The 23,132-nt window shown below is 46.5% G+C and overlaps 1 protein-coding gene across 11 annotated transcripts in view; it reads left to right on the top strand.

Annotated features, from left to right (window-relative positions):
* CDK5RAP2 (CDK5 regulatory subunit associated protein 2) overlaps nucleotides 1-23,132 on the top strand; it is a 172,439-nt gene that overhangs the window by 115,883 nt on the left and 33,424 nt on the right. For all 11 annotated transcript variants that reach the window (XM_070596221.1, XM_070596222.1, XM_070596219.1 and 8 more), the window contains 4 exons: nucleotides 1,762-1,993; nucleotides 10,114-10,690; nucleotides 12,477-12,709; nucleotides 20,634-20,682. In XM_070596221.1, coding sequence (XP_070452322.1) covers nucleotides 1,762-1,993; nucleotides 10,114-10,690; nucleotides 12,477-12,709; nucleotides 20,634-20,682 — 1,091 coding nt within the window. The remainder of the gene's footprint in view (nucleotides 1-1,761; nucleotides 1,994-10,113; nucleotides 10,691-12,476; nucleotides 12,710-20,633; nucleotides 20,683-23,132) is intronic.

Below are 23,132 nucleotides of genomic sequence, written 5' to 3'. Positions count from 1 at the left end.
TCGCTAGATATTCTATACATATATATCAATTTAAACATCTCAACAAGCATGTGAATTGAGTCGGTATTACCTACATTTTACATATGAAGAAGTATAGGCTCTGAAAGGCTCAGAAAATTGTCCAGAGTGACTCAGCTGTTAGGAGGAGTCGTAGAAATAGGAGCTGAAGTCTGGTTTTAGCGGCAGACAGGAATATTATAAACCTGCCTTTCTCAGGAAGGGAAGAGCCCTGTATCACCATGGTGGCCTCCAGTCTATGCAAAGTAGAAGACAATTTAATGCTTTTCTTTGCAGTCTTTGGTTAGTCAAGGAATCAGTAGTTCTAGGGTAAACCAGAACTCTGGTATCCTGTTAAAAAGAACATCATTGCAGCCCAAGGGAGAGACCAGGAGACCAGATATACTTCCAGTTTAGTTATAGAGGCAAGAGGATGGACTTTACAGATACGCCTGTGATTGCATCGGGCCTGGTTTGAGTCCTTGGGTAGGTGCCCTGACCTTTCTCAGTGGCTCGAATGAGATCAGGGTGACCTAGAGCATGAGGCTGGCCTGATGGCTAAGCGAGGTGATGTGTGGCAAGTGCCTCGTGCTTTGTACGTGGTAGGAGCGCATGTATGTTGCATTCCTGTCTGCCTTCCATTCCCAGGGGAGAAGTTCCATCATGACATCTTTAATAAGGTGGGAGGTGGGACTCTGTTCAGTGTCCATAAGGTAGCATTTTGGGTGGTGTTATTTTAGAACCGGCATTAGGTTGACTGACGGCAGTCTTCCAGCCTGAAATTGCCTTTGGCATTTGTGCTCTTGCACATATCTTTTCTGCTGCCATATGACACACAGATTTGGATCCAAGAATAAAGATTGGTGGAGACTGAGGCCCAAGCAAATGACTGTTATTTTCCAGTCCTCTTGAGGAGGCAGCCATCTCCTCCCAGCTGGTCCCCTTTACCACCTCAGACTCTTCTTGTCCTTGAACCTGTTTGCTCCTCGTCCCTGGAGTGTCAGGGCAGAAAGTGTCTCACTTTTCTTAACTGAGCAGTAGATTCTGAAGAGCTGCTTTGAGGTCCAGCTCTCTAACCTTCTTGTTGTCTGACTTTGGACTGCTTGTTTGACATCTCAGTTCTTTGTCTGGAAAATAGGCGTGAAAACTTCTATTACCCTGTGAGCTCTGGGAATGCAGTTTACCTGAGGATTATGGGAGAATGTGCTTGAAAGCATTTTATATCCTAGAATGTGCAAGAAACGGTCTTTCCTCTTTCCTTCTTGAGTGACTTGCTGATTTCCTCATTCCCAGGGGCCCAAATATTTCTTGTTTTCTTCTCGGGTTCCTTCTCCTCCACCTTAAAAGAATAAAAAAAACAAAAACAAAACAGGCTTTATTGAGATATAATTCACGTATCATACAATTCATCCATTTAAAGTGTACAATGCAGTAGTTTTTCAAAGTGTATTCATAGAGTTGTGTAACCATTGCCATAATCAATTTTAGAACACGTTCATTGTCTCAAAAGAAACCCTGAACCCATTAGCAGTCGCTTCTCATTTCCCCCCCACCTGCCCACCCCTAGTCATAGGCAACTGTCAATCTACTTTCCATCTTCATATGTTTGCCTACTCTGTAGACTGGGAGATAAACATAGATGCCATTAGAGGAACCAGGAGTCTGGACAGCCGAGTTGAATCCTGTTTTATAAGGTTGGCGTAATAATGTTGACTGTGCAACCAAAGAAAGTGTATTCACTGTTGTGTACGGGTGTGTTTTCAGGATGCTCAGAAGTCTCGCCTGCCCGTCCTGCTCAGACCATCCCGGTCACTAGGAAGTTTATATAGGCTCCCTGCCACCCAGGCGGGGGTAGCCCAGCTGCAAGGCCAGATCTTGGAGCTGCAGGGGGAGCTGAAGGAGTTTAAAATTCGCAATAAGCAACTTCACAAAAAGTTAATTCTGGCTGAAGCGATGATGGAGGGGAGGCCAACGCCAGACAAAACGCCAGTGAAAGGTAAGCACCAAGAAAAATGTATTCTCCGCGCGCTAGATGAACGACCCGATAGAACTGCTTGAAATGTCAACCTTGTTGTTTAGAATTGCAATAAGTTTGAGTATAAATTTTGTGAATTGCAGTGATTAATCTTGACTCTTGACAAATACACAATCGAGGGAACACAATAAGGAAAATGAATCTATTGTTTTCATTTTATTCCGCAGTCTGGATAAAGGGGACTTGCACTGCTCACAGATCTTGCGAGGTCACTGCTCCCTTCACTTGGGATTGTCTGTGGGTACTCCAGTTGTGGGATGACTTGAATCTAGGGTTTTTTTCTGGCTTCGTCAGTGGAAGCCTCAGGCATGTGGCATCGGGTAAGTGAGAGTCCTCTTTGCAGGGGTCTCTGGAATGTCCAGGCTACATTATTTTGGGTTCCTCAAGGTTAATTCCAAACCCTACTGATCTCATGTCGTCCTCTAGAAGTGACCTGCCTCTCTACCTACTTTGTTTTTTTGTGAGGAAGATTCACCCTGAGCTAACTTCTGTGCCAGTCTTCCTTTATTTTATATGTGGGACGCCACCATAGCATGGCTTGATGAGTAGTGTGTAGGTCTGTGCCTGGGATCTGAAGCCACGAACCCTGGGCCATTGAAGTGGAGAATGTGAACTTAACTACTATGCCACTGGGCGGGCCCCTCCCTCGTCCGCTCTCCTGGGAGCTCCCAAAATAGATAGCCCCTGGGTCAAAATGTGTCCAGATTAGACTCCTAAACTTGGAGGGAGCACCTCAGGGGGTGCCCTCTAGTCTGGGACAGTGGTGCTTAGAGATTTTGGACCACTGCCCCTTTGAAAATCTGAAGAAAGCTGGGGGCCCTCTCACAGAACGATGCAGGTACGCACATCTGTGGTGTTGTACATCATGTTGAGGGTTCGTGAATCCACAAAAGTATGTCTGTAGACCCCTGATTTTGAACTTCTGCAAACGATAGCAACACACAATAACAAGAAGAGCAACAGTAATTTTTTTATTTATCTATTCAAAAAGTATTTATTAAATTCTCCTGTGTGCCAAGCACTTATATGTGAGAAATAAGTGCTGTGGAGAAAAATAAGCATGGTGGAGGGCTCGGTGATATGGAATGGGGGTAGCGTTTGCTAACGTACGTGGAGTCTCTTAGCGCCTCCCTGGTGAGGCGACATCTGAACAGAAACTGGAAGGAGATGAGTGGCCCAGTCATCGCAGGAAGTGCGTTCCTGGCAGAGGCCCTGATGTTGCTTTGAACATGTAGGAGGGAGGCCAATTCCGTGGCTGGAGTGGAGCGAGAAAGAGGTCAGGGAGGTCACACTTCAGGTGACCCTCATGGGTCATTCCAGGGCTTTGTCGTTTATTCTAGGTCAGACTGGAAACTGTTGGAGGGTTTTGAGCAGCAGAGTGATGTGATCGACTTCAGCTTTAAAGCAGAGACTGGCAAACCGTGGCCTGTGGGCCAGGCTCGCTGCCTGCTCATGCAAGGGTTTATTGGAAGACAGCCACAGTCATTCATTTGCATATTGCCTCTCACTGCTTTTGCCCTTGATGGCGCAGTTGAGTAGTTGTGATAGAGATCCCATGGCCGGCAAAATATTTATCATTTGGCTTTTTAAGAAAAGTAGGCCAACCTCTGCTTTAAAGGATCTCTTTTAATGTGAACCACTGGAAGGATGGAGTTGTCATCCACGGAGGTGGGAGACTGCTGGAGAGGCAGGCGTAGGTGGAGCTTTAGGTGTCTGGTTTTGGACTTACTGGAGATGCCTGTTGTCTGTCCCAGTGGAGATGTCGACTAGGCGGTTGGAGATCGATGAGTCTGGAGTCCAGGGGAGAGGTCTGGGCTAGAGTTATAAATTTAGGTAGTATCAACATATCCCGGTATTTGAAGCTATGAGAGTTGGAGACGTAGGGAGTAGGTCCAGGAACCGAGACTGGGGCTGTGGTAAGTAGAGGTTGGACCGAGAAGGAGCAGCCAGTAAGGCAGGAGGGGAGCCAAGAAAGGATGACATCCAAAAGCTGGTAAAGGACAGATTAGCCGTGTCAAGTGTTGCTAATAAGGCTAGTAAAACAAGGACTGAGGATTGGTCTTGGGATTTAGCAATGCGAGAGTCATTGGTGACCTTGAAGGAACCCGTTTCTGTGGAGTGAGTGGGGCCTGATGGCCTGGGTTCCAGAGAGAGAACAGGGGAGAGGTATGGGAGATGGCAATTATAGGCAGTGCTGAGGAATTTTATCACAAAGAGGGGTGGAGAAGCAGGGCAGTTAGGAGCCACTTTGTCAGCAAATCTCAAGAGCTTCGATGAATCGGGACCATGAGTGACTGCAGTGAGGTGGCGGAGTTCGTGGTATAGTCTGACAGTATGAGCCGCAAAGCTGGAGTTTTTAGGGACGAGAGAGGACGATCCGGAAGTGTCGGTAAAGAGCAAAGGCATGTACACATTTCCAGGTTCATGATACAGAGGATGTGGGAAAGTACCGTCTGCCACTGGAGAGGCTGCAGGAGAAGTGTCGGGGGACAGCCAGGGGGGTTCCCTTAGAACAAGGGCATGGGATGAAGGTTCGGGGAGGAGATTGAGGTTATTTGGGGTTTTGCTAATAAAGGGGTTGCATACTGGGGTGGGAAGACTGCATCCGATTCGGGGATTTTCGGAGTGGTTCAGGGATGGGAGGTGACTGGGAGCTTGGACTTCCTGAGGTACTAATGAAACAAGCACCATTCATCCAGCCCCGCCGTCCGCTTTAAATACCTGATCTGATTGAATCCACTTCACAGTTCTTTGAGGCAGGAACAGTAATTATTCCCATTTTATCATGGAGGCAGCACTTTCGGAGATTAAGTAACTTGGCTACGGCCACACCATTACTAACTTCCTGTGCTAGATTTGAACTAGCCTGTCTGATTTCAAAGTCTGCACCCTTTACCGCTTCATAAAGCCTGGTATATGATACTTTGCATATGGTTTTTATGATCTGTAGCTAGAGGTGTCTTCCATTTAATTTTAGGCTCTCTCTTGAGTTTGCCATAGTTGAGGTTTCAAGATAAGTCTGCCTTTGGCAAGACTGCTCTTCCCTCCCTCCCTCCTTTCCCACCTTCTGATCCATCCATCTCCCCATCCAGGCATCTATTCCCCGAGCACCTGCTCTGTTCCCAGCTCATGCACTGGGTGTAGGGGAGAGAGAGAGAGAGAGGAATGAGATACAGTCTCTGCCTTCTGAGGACTCCCTGTCTAGTGGGGCCGGGGCAGATAATTAAACAAATCAGTGTGGGGTGGGACCTGGGTGCTTCAGAGAGGAAGGATTTTATGGCAAAGGTGACTCAGCCCAACAGAGGCCCTGGCACTTGACCCAGGGCTTGCCATTTGCACTTAACGGTGTTGTCATTTCTTGCTGAGACCCTGGGGTGCCTCAGCCAGGTGCTGCTTCCCAGTGACCCAGAAGACCCCGGGGCCTCTCTCTTCTTGGGAAAAGTGGGCTTGAGTCTATAGAATTCATTTTCTCACTCCTAGTTTTTTGAGAGCCTGGGCTTAAACCATTTCAGACAAGCTGCAGTATATTTATGCTTTTTATGTCCTGTTATGGCAGCTCGATAGATTAATTTTATCTTATAAATTGCATTTTGCCTCCCCAGTGTTTTTATTTTCCCTCTTGTATCTTTGTGTTCTCCTCAGTTGCTTGGCTAAGTTTCAAGTCACTGGTTCTGTTTATTTTTCTTTCTCTTTGTGGATGCCTATAGCCCAGCCCCTTGTGGAAGCAGCCTACCAGGACAGCCTGGGAGAGCAAAAAGGGACTGAAACCCTGCCCTGTGTTTGGAGAGACAAGGAAAGGGACAATGGTCAGCACACCAGCCACAAGACTGGTCAGAATTCAACCTGTATATATATTGAACAGCTGTTGTGTGCCAGGCACCATTTGGAGTGTTTTAGATAAAAATTGTTACAAAGTCCTGCAATCGCCATCTTAGGGCATTATCATTATTCTCATCTTACACATGAGGAAGCTGAGGTTTTTAAAAAGAATTGATCCAGAGTCACCCCGCTGGTAAGCAGGTAGACGCATGAAGGTATGGTAGGATGTCTGTCTGAGCTGACCAGTACGTTTGTCAGACTCTTTTCTACCAGGCAGCGGGCTGGGGTCCGGTGGTTTAGCCTAAAAGGATGCAATGCCTACTCCCAGGGATCTCCCACTCGGCCCAGCAGGCACCCAGTGTTCTGTGTGCTGCTGGCCGTTGTTAGGTGTGTACAGGTGGGTCAGAGGCGAGCCTGAGCTGACACCTGATTTGTGGGGTTTGTCAGGTAGGTCAGAGATGTGAGCGAGGCCCCAGGCAAGTTGTATGTTTTTCTTCTTAAAATTATGAAGTAGTATAAGCATACGGATAAGCACAAAGGACAGCCTAACAATATTCATGTTCCCATTCACCCAGAATGAACAAATGCTTACATTTTGTTTTTTTAACCTTAGATCTTTTTTCCCCTTCATTAAAAAACAAAAAATCACCATTACTCTGGATTTAATTCACTATGTAAGAAATAATTGTCTTCAGGAATCCTGAGTTTGTCCTGGGGTGGCCAGGAGAATACCAGTCTGCGGAAATACTGGGTTTTGGGCCCTGTTTCCCGGTGGTACATGCTTTCCCAAGGCCTCCAGTCAGTGCATTGAATCCATGGTCACATGCTTCTGAGTGTTCTGGGCTATGAGGAGAAAGCCACTCTCCTAGGTAATGAAGTACCCCTTAGCTGAATTGTAGAAAGTTCCAGAATTTCCTGTCATGCAAAAAATTGGGCCTGGGGACATCTTTTGATTTCTTGTTCGTAGTTAGGTGATTACTGAAGGCTTCTGGACTGATGGGCAGTTTCCCTTTCCCTCTCAGATCCCCATCATTAGTGAACTTCTTTTCCTTTTTCTTAACGTGCCTCTGGAACTTTGCACATGCTGTTGCCTCTGCCTGAATTTCCTCCCTTTAATTATTACCTAGCTGATGCCTCATCCTTTAGGTCTCTGCTTAAATGTCACTGTCCAGGGAAGGCCTTCCTGAGTCCCCCAGTTATTTAAACAGTCCCATTAGCCCCCCATGTTTTGGTCTTGTATTGACTTGCTCTGTGACTCCCCTCTGTAAGGCTGGGGACAGGGTGTGCCACCTTCACTGCTGTTTCTTCTTCAATAGCCCCCCGATAGTTACTTGAGAGGTGAATGAAGGGGATTCCACAGGCATTATTGGCCGTCACACTGATGGTTGAGGAACACACCGCCTTGCTCATGCACCCCTAGTACGGGAGAACCCGGTGGCAGGAGGGCTCCATGAGGAGCAGCATTCCGTGTTGGAGATGGTTGCCAGGCTTTGACAGCGGGCTCTGCGGCTTACTCACCCTGACCCTTGGGCAAGTTCTTCTCTCTTTATGCCTCAATTTCCTCTTCTGTGAAATGGGGAGTACCCGTGAGGCCTCACAGGTTGTTGTGTAGATTAAATGGGTAGCATAGGTGAGAGGCTTGGTGCCTGCGCCAGGGCCCGGCACATGGCTGTATGTCCTGAGGCCTTGCTGATAAACCTGCAAGTTCACACCATACACTGCAGCTTATAATCCTCCCTCTCCCACGCCCTCCATGTGGTGAGTTTTAAATGAGGGCTCCTGAGCAGAGAATAGCAAAGCCACAATGGCCATGCTGTTGCTGGACTATGAGACTTGCTGTCCACGGGTGTTGAAGCCTAGAAATCAATTGTCCCCTCTGCTAAATCACAAATTATGGTAGATTGGGGGTACTTCTGAAGTCAAAATTATGAGTGTCAAGTGTCTGTTGTTTGTTGCATTGTAAGGAGCAAAGTTTGAAATGGAGGTCTAAGTGTGAATATGAGAATGCACACCATTCTGAGGTGTATAAACGCGTGTGTGTTTTTGTAGCAAACTTCAGAGCTGGCCACAGTCTGTGTCACAGTAGCACATTTGAATGGGTCTTACATTTCTCTGCTTCATGATTACTTAACAAAAGTCATTAGAACTGATCTTTATTCCCTTGAGTGAACATTGCTTCTTGCCATGAAATTCTATTATCATGAGGTTGTTAACAGCAAAGATATTTCCTTGTCTTGGAGGGTGAATCACTGGAAAAAAAGCCTCGTTGAGATCTCTCCTCTGTCTCTCTGTCTCTTTTACTCATTTAACTGGCAGTACTTACTGAGTACCTTCTCTGCCCCAGGCCCTGTGCCAGACACTAGAGAAACTGAGATAAATGACACGGTCTCCACCCTAAAGGACCCCAGAGACTAGCGATTATAACAAATTCTGTACAGTAAAAATGCTGTTTTAGGAATGCTTCCTTTAGGTCATGTAGCAGCTGCTTTCTGAAATAAAAAGGTTTATTTTATGGCATTTGCATCGTGAGCAGAGAGACAAGAATGGGCTTAAAGCCACGAGGAGCAGTTGCGGAACAGAAATTGCAATATACAGTCTGACAAGGATTTTCATGTGCTCCTCTTCCTGAGAGATTGCCTCATCCAGCCCACGCTGCGGCCTGGGCAGCTTGTCCCCAGACACAGCCTCTGCTCGCAGGCCTCCAGTGGTAGGCATCCTCTTCCATCTTGGAACAGTTTTAGGAAAGCAAAGGGTGTTAATATTAGTTGGGTTCCTTCACAACTATGTGCCAGACACCGTCTTAGCTTTTCTGCAGATATTGTCCCCTTTGATCCTAAAAACAAAACACAGGCACAACTGTTCGTAGGGAATGATGTTTTCTCCATTTTGCAGGTGAAGGCTACTGAGGCTCAGAGAGGTTAGGTAACTTGCCTAAGGTCATGCAGCTAGGCAGTGGCAGAGCCAGAGTTTGCAACCAGGTCTGTTGGATTTCAAAGATGCGTTTTCCCACTACATTCTGCTGCCTCTTAAGTATTCCAGGAACTTCTTATATCCAGCCGAGCTTTCCCCGGACCGCAGGCAGAGGAGTCTGTGGTTGAGGACAGAAGCTCTGGACTCAGGCCTGAGCTTGGAGCCTCACAACAAGCATATTAGACATCTTTCTGGGGAAACTGAGGCTCTGGGACAGTAAGGCACTTGCCTCAGCCTGTGCAGCCAGCAAGTGGCAAAGCTGGGTGTGATCCTTCTTCTCTTCGGCTCCACAGCTGTATATTCTGCAGCGCCACTCCACCTCTCAAACAAATTTGGCCCCAAATCTGGGGATTTAAACTCGCTGTAAGGAAATGTTTCCTGGCAGGGTTGTGAGTCAGTGAAACAGCTCACCATGGGGGGACATCATGGCGTCTCCTGGAGACTGGTAGACACAGAAATGGGAAGACTCATCTGTCGTGGATTTTCAATTACTGGTCCTTAATGTTACTACCCTCCTTCCCAGTATTTATCAGACCTTCACGGACTTCTGGGCTGGGCTGGGTGCTGTGCTAGGCACTGAGAATGTGAAGATAAATGGCCAGTCCCTGCTGTGAAGCAGCTGGCAGTCCAGTGAGGGAGAGAGGAATCCAAATCACTAATCGCTGTGTAAATAAATAAGTGAAGTGTCATTCCTGCGTTAGCACCAGCGCATGCTCTGTTTGTCGCGGGGGATATGTATAAGGTGCTGTGGCAGCACAGAGAGGAGTGATTGTTTGCATAGTCTGAAAATGGGCTCTCAGAAGAAGGAGAATTAGATCTGGGTGTTGAAGGATGAATAGGAGTTTCTTGAGTAGGAGTAAGGTACAGGGCTGAGCATATTCCAGGAGGAGAGAACACGTGCAAAAGCATGGAGGCAGAGACAACCCGGTGTGTACAGGGAATTATGGTCAACTTAGTGGGGAATCTCCAGAGGTGGTGCCTGGGCATGTTCCTGAAAAGGTTGCCTGGAACTAGACTATGGAGGGTCTCATGCTGTGAGAGGGAGCTTGGATTTAATCCTCAGGCTATTGATGCATTTTAGGTGGGGGCTGGTGGTTATCACAGTTAAACTCACTTTTGAGAACAGTCACTCTGAGAAAGAGGATAGATTGAGAGGTAAGAGGGAAAGAGTAGAGTCCGAGGGGCTTGTTAGGAGGCCCTTGCGGTGGTCTCTGCCTGGTGGTGGCTGTGAGGAAGGACAGAGCTGGTATTTCAGCAAAGGAGATACTGACTTAAATGTGTTTGATTTTCAGACTCTGAAATTTACCAGCCCGATGACCTTGCCATCTCACCAGCATGCAAAGAGAATCCTCCTAAGAATTTTCCACATCCAACTTCAGGAGCTACTCACTTGAGCTCTGAGTGTCAGCTTTCCACTCAAGGCAGTGTGATTGGGACCGATCAGTCTGAGAACGTCGACACCTCAAATGATACAGAAAACTTAAAACAGAAAATCTGTGACTTGGAAGCCGAGCTCGAGGGCTGCCGGAATTTCATATTTCAGCTTCAAAAACACTCCAAGTGCAGTGAGGCCATTATCACAGTTTTGTGTGGGACCGAAGGGGCCCAGGATGGCTTGAACAAGCTCAAGGGCAGTACTGACGAAGAAGAAGTGACCTTTCCAAGGCTGCACCAAGTACGCTATGTGAAACACTTGCAGGTCCTCCATTCGCTGGCCCCAGAGAGGGTCGACAGCAGTGTGCTGCGGAACCTCAGGCGGCAGCTGGTGGGACAGGACTACGAGCTGCAGAAGGAGCAGAATCTGAACATGGAGCTTTTCAGTGAAACCCATCACCTGCGGAATAAGTTCAGAGATCTCTCACCCTCAAGGTACATCCCGCTCTTCCTCCTCCCACTGGTTAGGCTTGCAGTTCCCCCGCGCGGCCGCCAGGTCGGTGCCCACGAACTGAAAGAGAATGCTGCTCTGGGATGGGATGGGGTGTGTACTGGGGAACGCTTGATGGTGGGGTTGAGACAGCTAGGCCTGCAGAGAAGTGAAATGTGAGGCTATGAAGAACAGTGGCTGCGCACATTCTAGTCTCGCGTCCTCTGAAGTTGGCAGAGCAGAGTTTGCCCTCCTGACGTCGGGGACTCCAGGTAAAGGTTTTATACCAGTCCCTTGGTGAGTTACAGTATGTTTGCTGAATGGCACTGTTTACTCTTGGACCCCATTATTGGCTTTTACTGTGCTGTGGGACTGACATTGATGTCCTAGGCAGGGTGGGAAGGATATAAATATTTTCCGTATATTTACCCTTTAAGGTCATCTTAGAGAAATAAGCCTGTGTTGAAAGAGAAGAATTCTGAGGTCATGAAGATATAGTTTATGGACATTGATATATTCTGTTTTGCTTGATGAGATATGGCAAAAATTGGATCATTTGTAAAGCTGGCCTTCATTCGTCACTAATTTGAGACAGACACCTAGTTCTGAATTGTCAGGAGCCAGAGTGAATTTTTCAAGACTTCTCCAACAGTGAAATCGAAGGACGCTTGTATTTAGTGAAAGGTGATTGTGTCACACCCCTGGTTAGGCACTTTCCTTATTTAATCCTCAACATCACCCGAGAGCAAGTTTTTTGTGGATGAGGAAATTGAGCCTCAGAGAGTTACTGTGTCTGAGAAGATTCGCAGAACTGGTCAGAGCCATTGCCAGGGTTCAGGCTCTCCTCACCCCACTCGTGTTCTTCTCATCGGGTAAACTGGCCCCCACCTTCAGTACTGGTGTCACATGATATGAATGTGTGTCCTTGGAGTTGAAGGTGGTCACCAGTCCCTCTTACTGTCATCATTTTGGGGAAGGGGAAACACGTTGAACTGAAAGGTCAGCGTCTTTGCCAAGCTACTCTGGAGCCAGGTTACTGCTGCCACCATTTATAGGAGCCCCGTTTTCCCTACCTCGTGGTTTTCTCAGTGCCTGCTCGTATCTGTGGGCTCACGCGGGGAAGGACGGTGTTGGCGTTGGAGGCAGTATTGTGTAATAGAGCGTGAGAGCTGTGTTTCAGTCCGAAATCTTCACCATTTAACCAACTTTGCCATCTTTGAGGGTCAGTTCCCTCTTCTGTAAATGGGGAGGTTCATACATTTGTGGAAAGATTAGGAAGATCAGATAACTTAGAAAAAACACCAAATTCAGCGAGTGACAGGTCCTGGAGTCTCCTAAGTGTAGTGAGGATTATGATTATTCCCTGGCCCCTCGGCTGAGAGGAGAGAGTCCTGTTTTTGTTTTCCTGCCTTTACAGTTTCTTTTTGTTCTTCATGAGAATTTGTGGTGGGTCACCTGACCCTTGGGGCACTTCTTTCTATAGTTCGGAATAGTATTTTGAAGAATATATGGAAACTAATTGTTCTTCTGAGTCCTTGCCAATCTGTACTTTAACTGGGGGCTTCATAAGGTTAAAAATATTGCAGAAGAACCTTTGTTCCAGCACTTGTTGGCTGTTTTGAAATCGAAGAAGGAGTGACCTTGTACAGTTTCAATTTTTCTAAGAGTATATGTACTTGTACAGCTGCAGGCTTTGGAAGATTGTGCTCTGTCATTTTTCCAATTAGTGTTAAGGTCACAGAAATTCAATTCTAAAATGGTACAAGCATTTTCTTTTCCCCCTTTTATCAGATATGATTCGTTAGTTCAGTCCCAAGCCAGGGAGCTGTCCTTTCAACGACAGCAGATTAAGGATAGCCATGGCATCTGTGTCATTTATCGTCAACATATGAACACCATGATTAAGGCATTCGAGGAGCTGCTGCAGGCCAGCGACGTGGACTACTACGTGGCTGCGGGTTTCCAGGAGCAGCTGAATCAATGTGCTCAGTTCCTCGAGAAGTTGGAAAAACTGTTTCTTAACGGTAAGTGGGGCGAGGGACTGTGAGTCCTAAGACATGTCACTGATTGATCCAGGACTTCTGGGAGCGGCCCAGGGGGAACAGACTCCTTGGCTTTACTTACCTTATGCCCCTCTGCTCTGATGAGGTGACAGCAGAGCCACACTGGCTGCTGGTCCTTCCAGCCACTGCTTCCAAGTGGTTGGTGGTCTGCACTGTTCTAAACCAGGGGTCCAGGGGTCCAGTGTGGAAGCCTCAGGGGCTGGGCTGGTGAGGCACACAGTGAAGCCAGCCCAGAAGTGCTGCCCCTCAGCACCTGCCATGTGGTTGCTGGTTCCTCTGAATTTTCAAGAGAAGATGGAAATCTAGGGGTTTTCTTGGTAAAAACTCATGAATTTTAAATGTTGGCAACAACAAACAAAAAACCCAAAACATTTTTTAGTTAAAAAATATATTCAAGGATCAGAGGTGGTTAGGGGAAGGATGAAAGGGAATTTTTGCTGCGTGCTGGGTACTTTAATAAATGTCACTGTGTTACAAATGTTTTTTAAAGAATAATTTGCAATTTTTCAAGAGTACAACAAAGAACTCCCATATATCCTTCGTGCAGCTTTATCACTTAGTATTTTGCCACATTTACTTTATCATTCTCTATCTATACTCTCTCTCGCTCTCGCTCTCCCTCGCTCTCCCTCTCTCTCGCGCGCTCTCTCTCTCTCTCATATTATCTTTCCTAACCCTATGAGAGTGGATTGACGATATCATGTCCCTTTTGCCCTAGATACTTCAGTGTGTAGTTCCTCAGACAAGGACTGTCTTACATAACCACAGTACGAGGATCGAAATCAGGAAATAGTATTTTCTAACACATAGTCTGTAGTCAAATTTCACTAATTGATTCAACCCACTGTTTCCCTCTCTAGCAGTGGGAACCCTGGCTCTCACAGCATCAGTGTATCTGCTCATTTGTTCAAATCTATCATACACACAAATAGTTCCAGAATTGGAACCCATACCACTGTGAAAAACAAAACCTACTAAGAGTTTGAGATTTTTTCGCAGTTTGTTGTTTTTAGGCTAAGGGTATATAGTCAGGTATTGAATTTAAAAGTTATTTGGTTTCATTCTACTTACTGATTTGAAATACACTTAGATTTATTTATTTCTGTTTGTATTCAATTTTAGGTTCTCCCTTGTCCTTATTGATTTAAGTTTTTGAATGTGAAAAACATTAAGGTGGTTCCAAAGTTAGAACTTTCATCGGTTTAAATTATCTCTATGAAGTCTCTATTTTTGTCCCTCTCCATTATGTCCATTAGTGTTACTTTCTAGTCCCCCTTTCTCTCTCAAAGCCACTGGAATTGGCCTTTCAGACATTCCAGCCTCTCCACTGAAGCGGCATTTGGCTGCGTCACTGGAAAGTTCCACTTTGCTAAATCCACTGATCAGTATTCCGACTGCATCTTGCTCACACTCTCAGCGGTGTTGGGTATGGTCCACCCCCGCCTCTTGGGGGAAATCCCTTCCTCCCTTGGCTTCTAAGAGGACACCAATCAAAGTCAGTTCTCCTCCCGCCTCACTGGTGCCTCTTTGAAGTTCTCCCTTCACCGTGTGTTCCAAACCTGACCAATTTCACCCCTCACTGCCGCCACGGCTCCATGTGCCACTGTCACCTCACCCAGGTTAGTGTGGTCCTCTCCTCCCTGCTTTCTGCGCTCCCACCCTTGTCCCACTATGGTCCATTTCCACACGATAGTTGTAAGCGAGGTCATGGCCCTTCTCTGCTCGAAATCAAAGCCTTTCCTTTGTGAGTTGTAAGAGTTCAGTTAAAAGTGGACGTGAAACCTTGGCTCAGTGCTTGGTGCTAGCCTCTTGTGCCCTGGGTGCTTGCTGGTGTGTGCACTTGTGAGCTGGGGCCTTCATCCTTGGGACAGCCTGCTTTGCATGAGGAACTCAGCCTTAACAGAGGAAAGTCAGTTGCTCAAAGTCACAACTGACTTGCTGGAACCAAGATTTGACCTCAGTTCTTCTGTCTGCATCCATACAAAACAGATGGTTCATGTGCACTTTAATTCCAGGAGAGAACGTGGCATAGTTTGGCCTTTTGGGCCCAAGGAATGTTTGTTCCTAATTTTTTAAAGAGCCCAGTACTGGTTTTTTTTTTTTTTTAAGATTTTATTTTTCCTTTTGCTCCTCAAAGCCCCCTGGTACATGGTTGTGTATAGTTTTAGTCGTGGGTCCTTCTAGTTGTGGCGTGTGGGTCGCTGCCTCAGCATGGCCTGATGAGTGGTGCCATGTCCGCATCAAGGATCCAAACTGGTGAAACCTTGGGCCGCCGAAGTGGAGCGCGTGAACTCAGCCATGGGGCCAGTCCCCCAGTACTGGTTCTTAGTACTAGTTCCCCAGGACCTTTGAGAGCTAGGACATAGGAGCACTGACTTTTCCCAGCTTTATGAAATCCACTTTGTTGTGGCTAAGGTTTTCCAAATAAGCTAGTTTTCATTTTGTTATTGGAGAAATGACTGGGTCCTCCAGAAAGAGCTGTATCCCCGAGGTGTTTTCTGTCTCTTTTCTTCCTGCAAGCCCTGAGCCTTGGCCCTGGGAAGTGGGAGGCTGAGAGAGTGCTCTGGCACCAGCTGCCCTCCCTCCCTCCCTCCCTCCCTCTACCACCACCCCCTGGATTTATTTTTTAGTTACTTACCTTGACAAGCCCAAGGAGATCTCACTTCTTGTTTCCTGTGGGTTCTGGAAGCAGAAGCTTTTCAGGCTTAGCAGACAACGCAAACAGAGAACTTTATTGTCTTCTACAAAAGGCATAAAGTCTTAGGAACCTCCTTTTCTTAGAGAATAAAATGTAACAGAGGTGGGTCTCTCTTTGATGCTGTTTAAGGGGTCTGGCTCCTGAATTATGAAATGAGCTTCTCATAAAGTGATTTTATATTCGAGGCAGTTGCATAGCATGAGATCTTAAAAATTTTAAATATAGCCTTTTTTTTATTAATACAAAGCAGTACGTGTTTATTGTGGAATAACAGATAAGCAAATACTCCTTTAATTGCATCATTTATACAGCAAAACATGAACACCCTGGAGTTTATACTTATAAACTTTTTTTATACGTATGTGTATTTTTTGTGGTAGTAGGACTATTTGCAACCTCTCCCTTTGTTCAATTATAGATAATAAATACTAATCTACTTTGTAAGTTTAAAGGCTGCAGAGCATTCTTTTGTATGGATGTACCATAATTATTTAATCACTCTGCATTGGATGGACATTTAGGTTGATTCCAGTTTGGGGCTATTATAAAGAACACCATATTGGGATCTTTGTGCATATCCTTGCTATTTCTTTAATAATATTTAATTAATAGTGTGGTTTCTTAATACTTGTAGGGATTAGAGCTGGGATTTCCTGGGGAGAGAGTCTGTAACTTTTAGATTCTTAAAGTGGGTTGGGACCCAAAGTGGATCAAGAACTGGTGTCACAGTCCCGGGTTTTCCAGTGTACCCTTGTTCCTGGTGCCTCCCGAGACCGGTAGCATAAATCAGGAAGGCAGTGTTGTCTTCAGGTGTTTTTGAGTGAGCACTGGGGAAAGTACAAAGAGAACTGTGAAATAGTTCTTTCCGCCATGAGCTCAGCACAGGTGTCAGGGTTTAGCCACATGAATAGAAGACAGCTACTGGATCCCTCCCCCTGGCTCTCCTTTGCCTGCAAGGATGAAGCTAAAACATTCCTTTCCTTCAAGGCCTTCCACTTGAAAGGTCTGCCTTTTCCAGCCCACTACCCTTTAGATAATAATGATGATGATAACGATGATGACGAGGGAGAAGCAATGAGAAAGGCTGTCTTTATCCAGTGCATACTGTATGCCTGTTCTCAGCCACTGCATGTTCTCAGCCAATGAAGAGGTACTATTTGTTATCCTCATTTAATAAACAAGGAGCAGAGAGCCATTCATTCATTTGCTCAAGGTCACACAGAAAGTGGCAGAGTCTGGCTTCGAGCCCAACTAGTTTGCTTTCACAGCCTAACCTCCTGACCACCAAGAAGCCGTGCTTCTCACGCTCCTGTCAAGTCGGGTGTCCTGGTCAAATGATTCTGTGGGCCTGGCCTCGCACATCCCCAATTCTGGGATTTTGTTCAAGCCAGTCTCTTTTCTAGAAGACTTTTACTCTCTCTCCACTTGTAGAAATTCTGCCCACCCTCCAGGAGACTTTCTATGTTCACCCCAAGTAAAAGCAAATCCCTTCGTTTTGTTTATTTCTGGGTTGTTGGTGGCTTGCGTGTGCCAGTCGCTTCTGGCCTTGAGATGGAGATGATGTGCTAGGGTGGAAAGAAGAGAACCTTGGGAGCCAGACAGACCGGAGGTCAAATCCCAGCTTTGACAGTTTACTTACTCCGTTAGGGGTCCGGGTTCCTCTGTGAGGTAATAGCACCTGTCTGCATTACAGAGTTATTTGTGAGGATTCAGTGAGATTATTTAAAGTGTGCCGTGTCCTGCCTGGCCAGTAGTGGGCGTTCAGGAGGTGACAGCAGGGATGTTGTGGGCATGTTTTATTTCTTCAGAGCATAAGCTCCCGGAATATGGGGACCATGTCTTGTCCTGGCCTCCTGACCTAGGAAAGGGCTGGACATGTAGTGCCCCGTCAGGATTTGATGACAGTTTATGGTTTTATTGGTATGGACCTTATTCTAGGGTACCTTTTGGTTAAAGGTGCTTGTCTGGCACACATAGTGTGAGCTTGGAGAGAGGCCCCTCTGAGCTCTGAAGGGAAGGCTTCCAGGAGGACAGGGTATTGGAGCTCAACCTTCCATCCTGGGAGGAGTCATAGACGTTGGGGAGGGAAGGTATTTTAGGAGCTGTAAGGGGGCGTGCAAGTTATGGTTAGCATGCTGAGCCAGGCTGTCAGATAAAACAGAGGATGCTTCCTCCTGAGATCCCTGGGCTCTGCCCTCCACGTAGCCCCTTAGCTGCTGCTTATCTGTATAAAATAGCGGTTCTTTCCTGCCTGAAAGAGATGTTCCAGGCTGGATCGTGTTTGTTTCCCCTGTGTGCCCTCCCACAGCACCCCAGGCTGCCCCTTGTCACAGCGCTGTAGTGTAATTGTCTTTTGGGTCCATTATCCCCACTCAGTTGTGAACTCATTGAGGCCAGGATGGCCCCTCATTCGTCTCTGTATCCTCAGTATCTGGCACAACCACTTGGGAAGAGCACTGTAAATATTCAATACGAATTACTAGTGAGATGGAAAGGAAGAAACGTTTGGGTCATGTAGGAGATGCCAGGCTATGATATTTGAACTTAATTCTGTACAATTGATGAATTTTGAGCTAGGGAGTACTATTTCAAAAGAGGCTTCTTAAATGGTGGCAGTGTCTAGGACGGACCAGTGCGGAGAGGAGAGTGAAGATGGGTCGACCAGTGACAAGTCTATCCTGCATAATAATTCTCTTGCTTGTTCACATATGGATTGGAGGACTCGATGTCTTTTTATTTGAAAAGGTGAAGTTTCCCCACTGCCACCTACTACTCAGCTTTTGGGTGTAGCAATAAGATTTGCCTGAAAGATGGGAGCAGCATTTTCATGACATGCTTCCTAAGCATTTGGAATAGCCTGACAGATGGGACCCTGTCACCTGTGTGAAGGCAGTTTCCACCAAGAAACTCAGTGCATCACTTGTAATGATCTCCCTATGAATCCCACAATAAGAATTTGTCATTTGGTTTTAAAGAACGCTCTTATGATGGAGGAATGGGTGGAATACACCTGTTGTTAAGTCATTATAAGCGCCCCAAAGGATGAAACCCATGCTTCTGGTGGCATCAGGGCACGGCCTTCTGTGGTCATGGATTTTGTTAGGGATTAAGGAGAGGTTTTTTGATGGTTCTAAGATGGTTAGGAGTCGAATGCGCAAAGCCTGCCCCAGACCAAGGGTACCCTGCCCTGTGAAGTTTCCGAGGAGTCTAGCTGTGCTCCTAAAGAACATGGCATATGTGAGGCAGGATGTCATGTGATTGTTTGCCTGCCTAGTATATGTAGAACTCCTAAGCCCTTTGGAAGGCTGGACTAGGGCAGATGGCCCATCCTCAGGGTCTGTAGGGCCAAAAATCTTACCATCAGTGGAATGTTGCTGAGCCGCCCTGTGCAGGTGTGAGATGAAAAATTCTGACTGAGTTGTTCTGTTAGCGTGCAGTTGTCCCTGCCTGTTCGTGGTAGTCTGCAGTCTGGGACTTCCAGTCAAAGTCTTGGAAATTGACCCAATCAGATGTAGATTTCCCCCCTTGAGAAGGAATGTACAGGACAGAAATGTGGAGCTCTTGAGAGCATCCACTGTGGTAGAGTCCTGTCAACCTTCCCCCTACCTTTTGGGGAGCCAAAATATCACACCATTTTTGGTTAGGATGTAATAGAGGATCACGACATAGATTTGTGCTTGAGCTAGCCATAGCAGTATCTCCATCTCCCTTATTTACCTGGAACGTGCAGCAAGGTAGGTAAGAGTGTGAATTGGGCAGAGTGAGAGAGAAACATTAAACCTGGATTTCCACTTCTTACTGTAAACTGGGGATCCTAACACTGTGTCTGTGTGATTGTTGTGAGTCCTAAAGGAGATGGTGGATGTTAGAGAATTGTCCTCAGGGCTGGCAGCTGATGGGGCCTGTCTGACTCTTTCCCGGTGCCGGACATCACCCACAGTGGCAGGTGACTTTCAAGACCTTGCATGTTGCACTGACTCTTGGTGCCCAGTAGCCGGCCTGGTGGGGTGGAGAGGGAGCCCTGGCAGCAGCTCCATCCGGCCTTGGAAGTTCGTGGCTGGGAACCACAAGACATGAAGCAAATGTGCGAGTCTCCAGTGATCTTTTCCTCTGCGTTGTGGTGTTTGAGAACTTTTCCTTTTAGGAGTTGTTTTGAAAATGGTATGTGTGGGTGCAGTTTAATTATAGTCTCATTTTTCAAGTACAGCTATAGAAGGGTTTGTTTTTTTCTTTAGCCATGCGTTAGTTTCTTCAAAGAGCTCATGCCAGTCTGCAATTTCCAGAGTTCTGAAGTATTTTTGAAATAAAGTTGTTAGTCTCTTTGAAATCTAGGCTCGCATGCTTCCTTTCAAACAGCGATGATGACATGCGGGAGAGAGCAGAGCATCTTTTGCCCGTCTACATTCTGAACTTTATTTTGTTTTCTTTTGTTATTTCTTTTAGTTATCCCCCTTACTGCAGACACTGGCTTTTCAGCAGTACTCATATACTCCTTTCCCTGGTAATCCCACTTCTGAGAGTCTTTCCTAAGGAAGTAATTTAAATGCAGATAAAGCTGTATGTACAAAGATGTTTATTTTATTTATTTATGAAAGTGAAAAATTGAAGATGACCTAAATGTCAAACTGGCTAAAACTGTGGTTCATGCATGCCTCCAATAGAACATTAATGTAGTCATTAAAAACTATGTTCCTAAGGCAAATTTAGTAAGAAAAATGCTTCCAATAAAATATGAAGTGAAAAAATTAAGTCACAATACAGGATCATCCATGCCAAATGCTTGGAGAAAAGAATGGAAGGCAATCCAATAGCATGTCTGTAGCGGCTACCCAGAGGATGGTGATTTCTTGTTTCTGTGCCCATTTCCTGTAATAGGCATGTATTTTGTTAGTTTCAGCGTTTTAGAGAAGGAAAAAGAACCTGCACCCAGGAGTGCCTTTTGATTGCGTCTTAGATTTGGTGCCGTCACCTTCCTACTAGAACTAGGGCCAGAGCGGTGATGAAGGAGGAGTCTGTCGTCTGCATTGCCTTCTTGGGAATCCTACTTTAAGTATCCGGGATTGTTGTAAAGAGTCTTTAAACAAAAGGAACAGTGCCTCTGCAAATGTACGAGCAAGAAATTATTAGGGAACACTTTGTTTTTGTTTTTAATATTTTCCTTCTTCTTGATGTTATTTCTGCTTCCAGGAAAATCAGTTGGAGTGGAAAGGAGCACCCAGAATGAACTGATGGAGAGGTGAGTGTGTACCATTTGGTGAGAAGACTCTGGGTTAGGTGTGTCTGCCGGCTTTTTGAGTCTTCTGGTTCCCTCCTGTTGTATAATTTCCTGCTTTTTGTAAATAAAGCATAAACACCGATGAAACTGACAATGGCCATACAAAACCGAGAGCCTTCCTTCGGTTGTTGTAGTTGATTCATGGCGTTTCTCTGTCGGCTGATTTGACCCAGAAGACACATTCCTCCTGTTGGCTCCTGGGTGCCTGCAGGATGAATTCCAGACTCCTTAGCCGGACGTTCGAGGCCCTTCTCAGTCTGACCCCTCTTTCTTTCCCATCATGTACCCCGTGCTTCAGTCTAATCTGACTTCTGATTGTTCTGCAAACCGTGTCTGTACACAGGCTGAACACTCTGCCTTCTTCCTCTTGTGGTGTGAAATCCTCCTTCAGAGTCAGTTCACATGGAAATGAACCTGGCTGTCCCTGACACCCCCGTCTCTTCACTACATCCCTGGATCAGTCATTCTTCCTGTAGCACTTGGCACAGAATTACATTACAGCACTTACCACGTGGTATTCTAATACTTTCTGTATTTATCTTTCAAAATTCCTCGAAAGAGGAAAGGAGCTAGCATTAACTGGGTATTGGCGTGTCAGCTGCTGCCCTAGACATTCATATTCGTTATTTCCGACCGTACAAGGTGAGCGTTATTATTCTCATTGTGGGGTGAGGAGCCTGAGGGTCAGAGGTGCACAAGTGCCGTCAAGAGGCAGAGCTGGGATTTGAACTTGAACCTGTTGTCCTCCAGTGCCTGGGCTCTTATTGTTACTCCACCTTGCTGTTTGAGGGCAAAGACTGTGTCTTGAATATCTCTACACTTGATTCAGCCCCAACCAACTGGCATATAGTTGGAATTCAAAAAGTGTTCATGGAATAAATGGATTGTATACTTTCCTCGCTTGCCTCACAGCCAGCAGGGAATGTCGAGGTCTCCCCCTCCTCTGTTTACTTGCTAAAGGTTTTGACGGTTGTTAGTGCTGTCAGTATTTCCCTCCTCTTTGGAGCTGTGGCCATTTGGGTTCCTGGGGGTAAAGAAATAGAGGCCAGTCTCGGGTGCAGAATTTTAGATTTTATTGGCATCACGAAGGCCATGAGCATCATTAGAGCAAGCAGGCAGGGAGATATCAGAGCTCACTGGAGGACATTTTAGCCAGGGCCCCTGTAAGTTTGGAAGAAATACTCCTCTCCCACTGCAGTATTTTCAAAGATTCCTCCCAGTTCAACCCTCCACTGCCATCCTTATAATAATGGATCGCATCCCATTGACGGGCTGTGGACAGGACAAGGAAGGCCACCCAGAGGGGAGACAGTCTTAGCTGAGATCTGAAGGATGGGAGTCGAGGGATGGGGGTTGTTGGGAGAACGTCCATGCTCGAGGCAAAAGAGACGTGGCCCCTTTGAGCAGCGTGGCTGGTGCATGGAATGTGAGCATCAAGGCTGGAGAGGCAGGCAGGGCGGCGCTGGGCTGGTCCTCACATACTGTGTTAAGAGTCTCAATTCTGTTCTACAGGAAGAGAGGAGACTTGGAGGGAGGGTAAGCTGGGACCGGGCTTGATCTGGTTTGCTTCGAGGACAGGCTGGAGGGAGGCGGGGAGCCCCCTTCAGCCTTCCTCAGGTGTGTGTCACCCTTCCGTTTCAGACAGGTTTGTTTCTTTCCTTCTGTTCTCCCTTTTTCAGCTGTAGGCTTAGCGCTCACATAGGTCACTCCTAAGTTAATTAAATGGGTACCCTTGGCCCATTCCTCACTTTTGCAAGGCAGTGCAAGTCTGCACATCCATCACGCTGTCTGAGCGAAGTTGCATCTGGTGTTTACCTGTTAACGAACGCATTGCAGCTTCGGAGTCCTTTGCTCTTGTCTCAGCTCATGAATAATGAGACAAGAAGTAATAGGAAAAAGTGGGAGAAAAAAGAGCTTAAATTAAGGAGCTTATCTATAATGGAGATTCACGGCACCGTTTCACAGAGTTCAGGGTGTTTTTCCTTATGGTTTAGGTAGTCCTTGGGAAATACAAGTTAATAACCAGATGATTGCCGGAATAATGATATTGGGACCTGCCTGGGGACTGTGAGGGTTTTGAAGTTTTTAAACCCACAAGGCTACTTCATGGGTTTGGGTTGGCCTCTCACATTCTCCTGGGGTCTTGGAGCCAGACAAAACTGGGTTCAAATGTGAGCTCCGCCACTTAGGAGCTGTGAGACAGCAGGTGATTTATGGTGGTCTGCAGTCTCCCCAACACTGAATGAGGACAGTCATCCCTCCCTCAGAGGGTTGTCCCAAGTAAGACAGTACATCTACAATGCAGGGCCAGACCCGGCATTTGGTGAACAGCTGCCGCTGATTCCTGCCCTCTCAGGGTTGCTCTCCTATAAGCCAGATGGTGGCTCTCCCTTCTTCATCGGCTCCAAACT

The sequence above is a fragment of the Equus przewalskii genome, chromosome 26 (genome assembly GCF_037783145.1).
Source record: "Equus przewalskii isolate Varuska chromosome 26, EquPr2, whole genome shotgun sequence".
NCBI classification, from domain to species: Eukaryota; Metazoa; Chordata; class Mammalia; order Perissodactyla; family Equidae; genus Equus; species Equus przewalskii.
The sequence above is the reverse complement of the archived record's forward strand: the minus strand, read 5'-3'. Positions and strand labels throughout refer to the sequence as shown.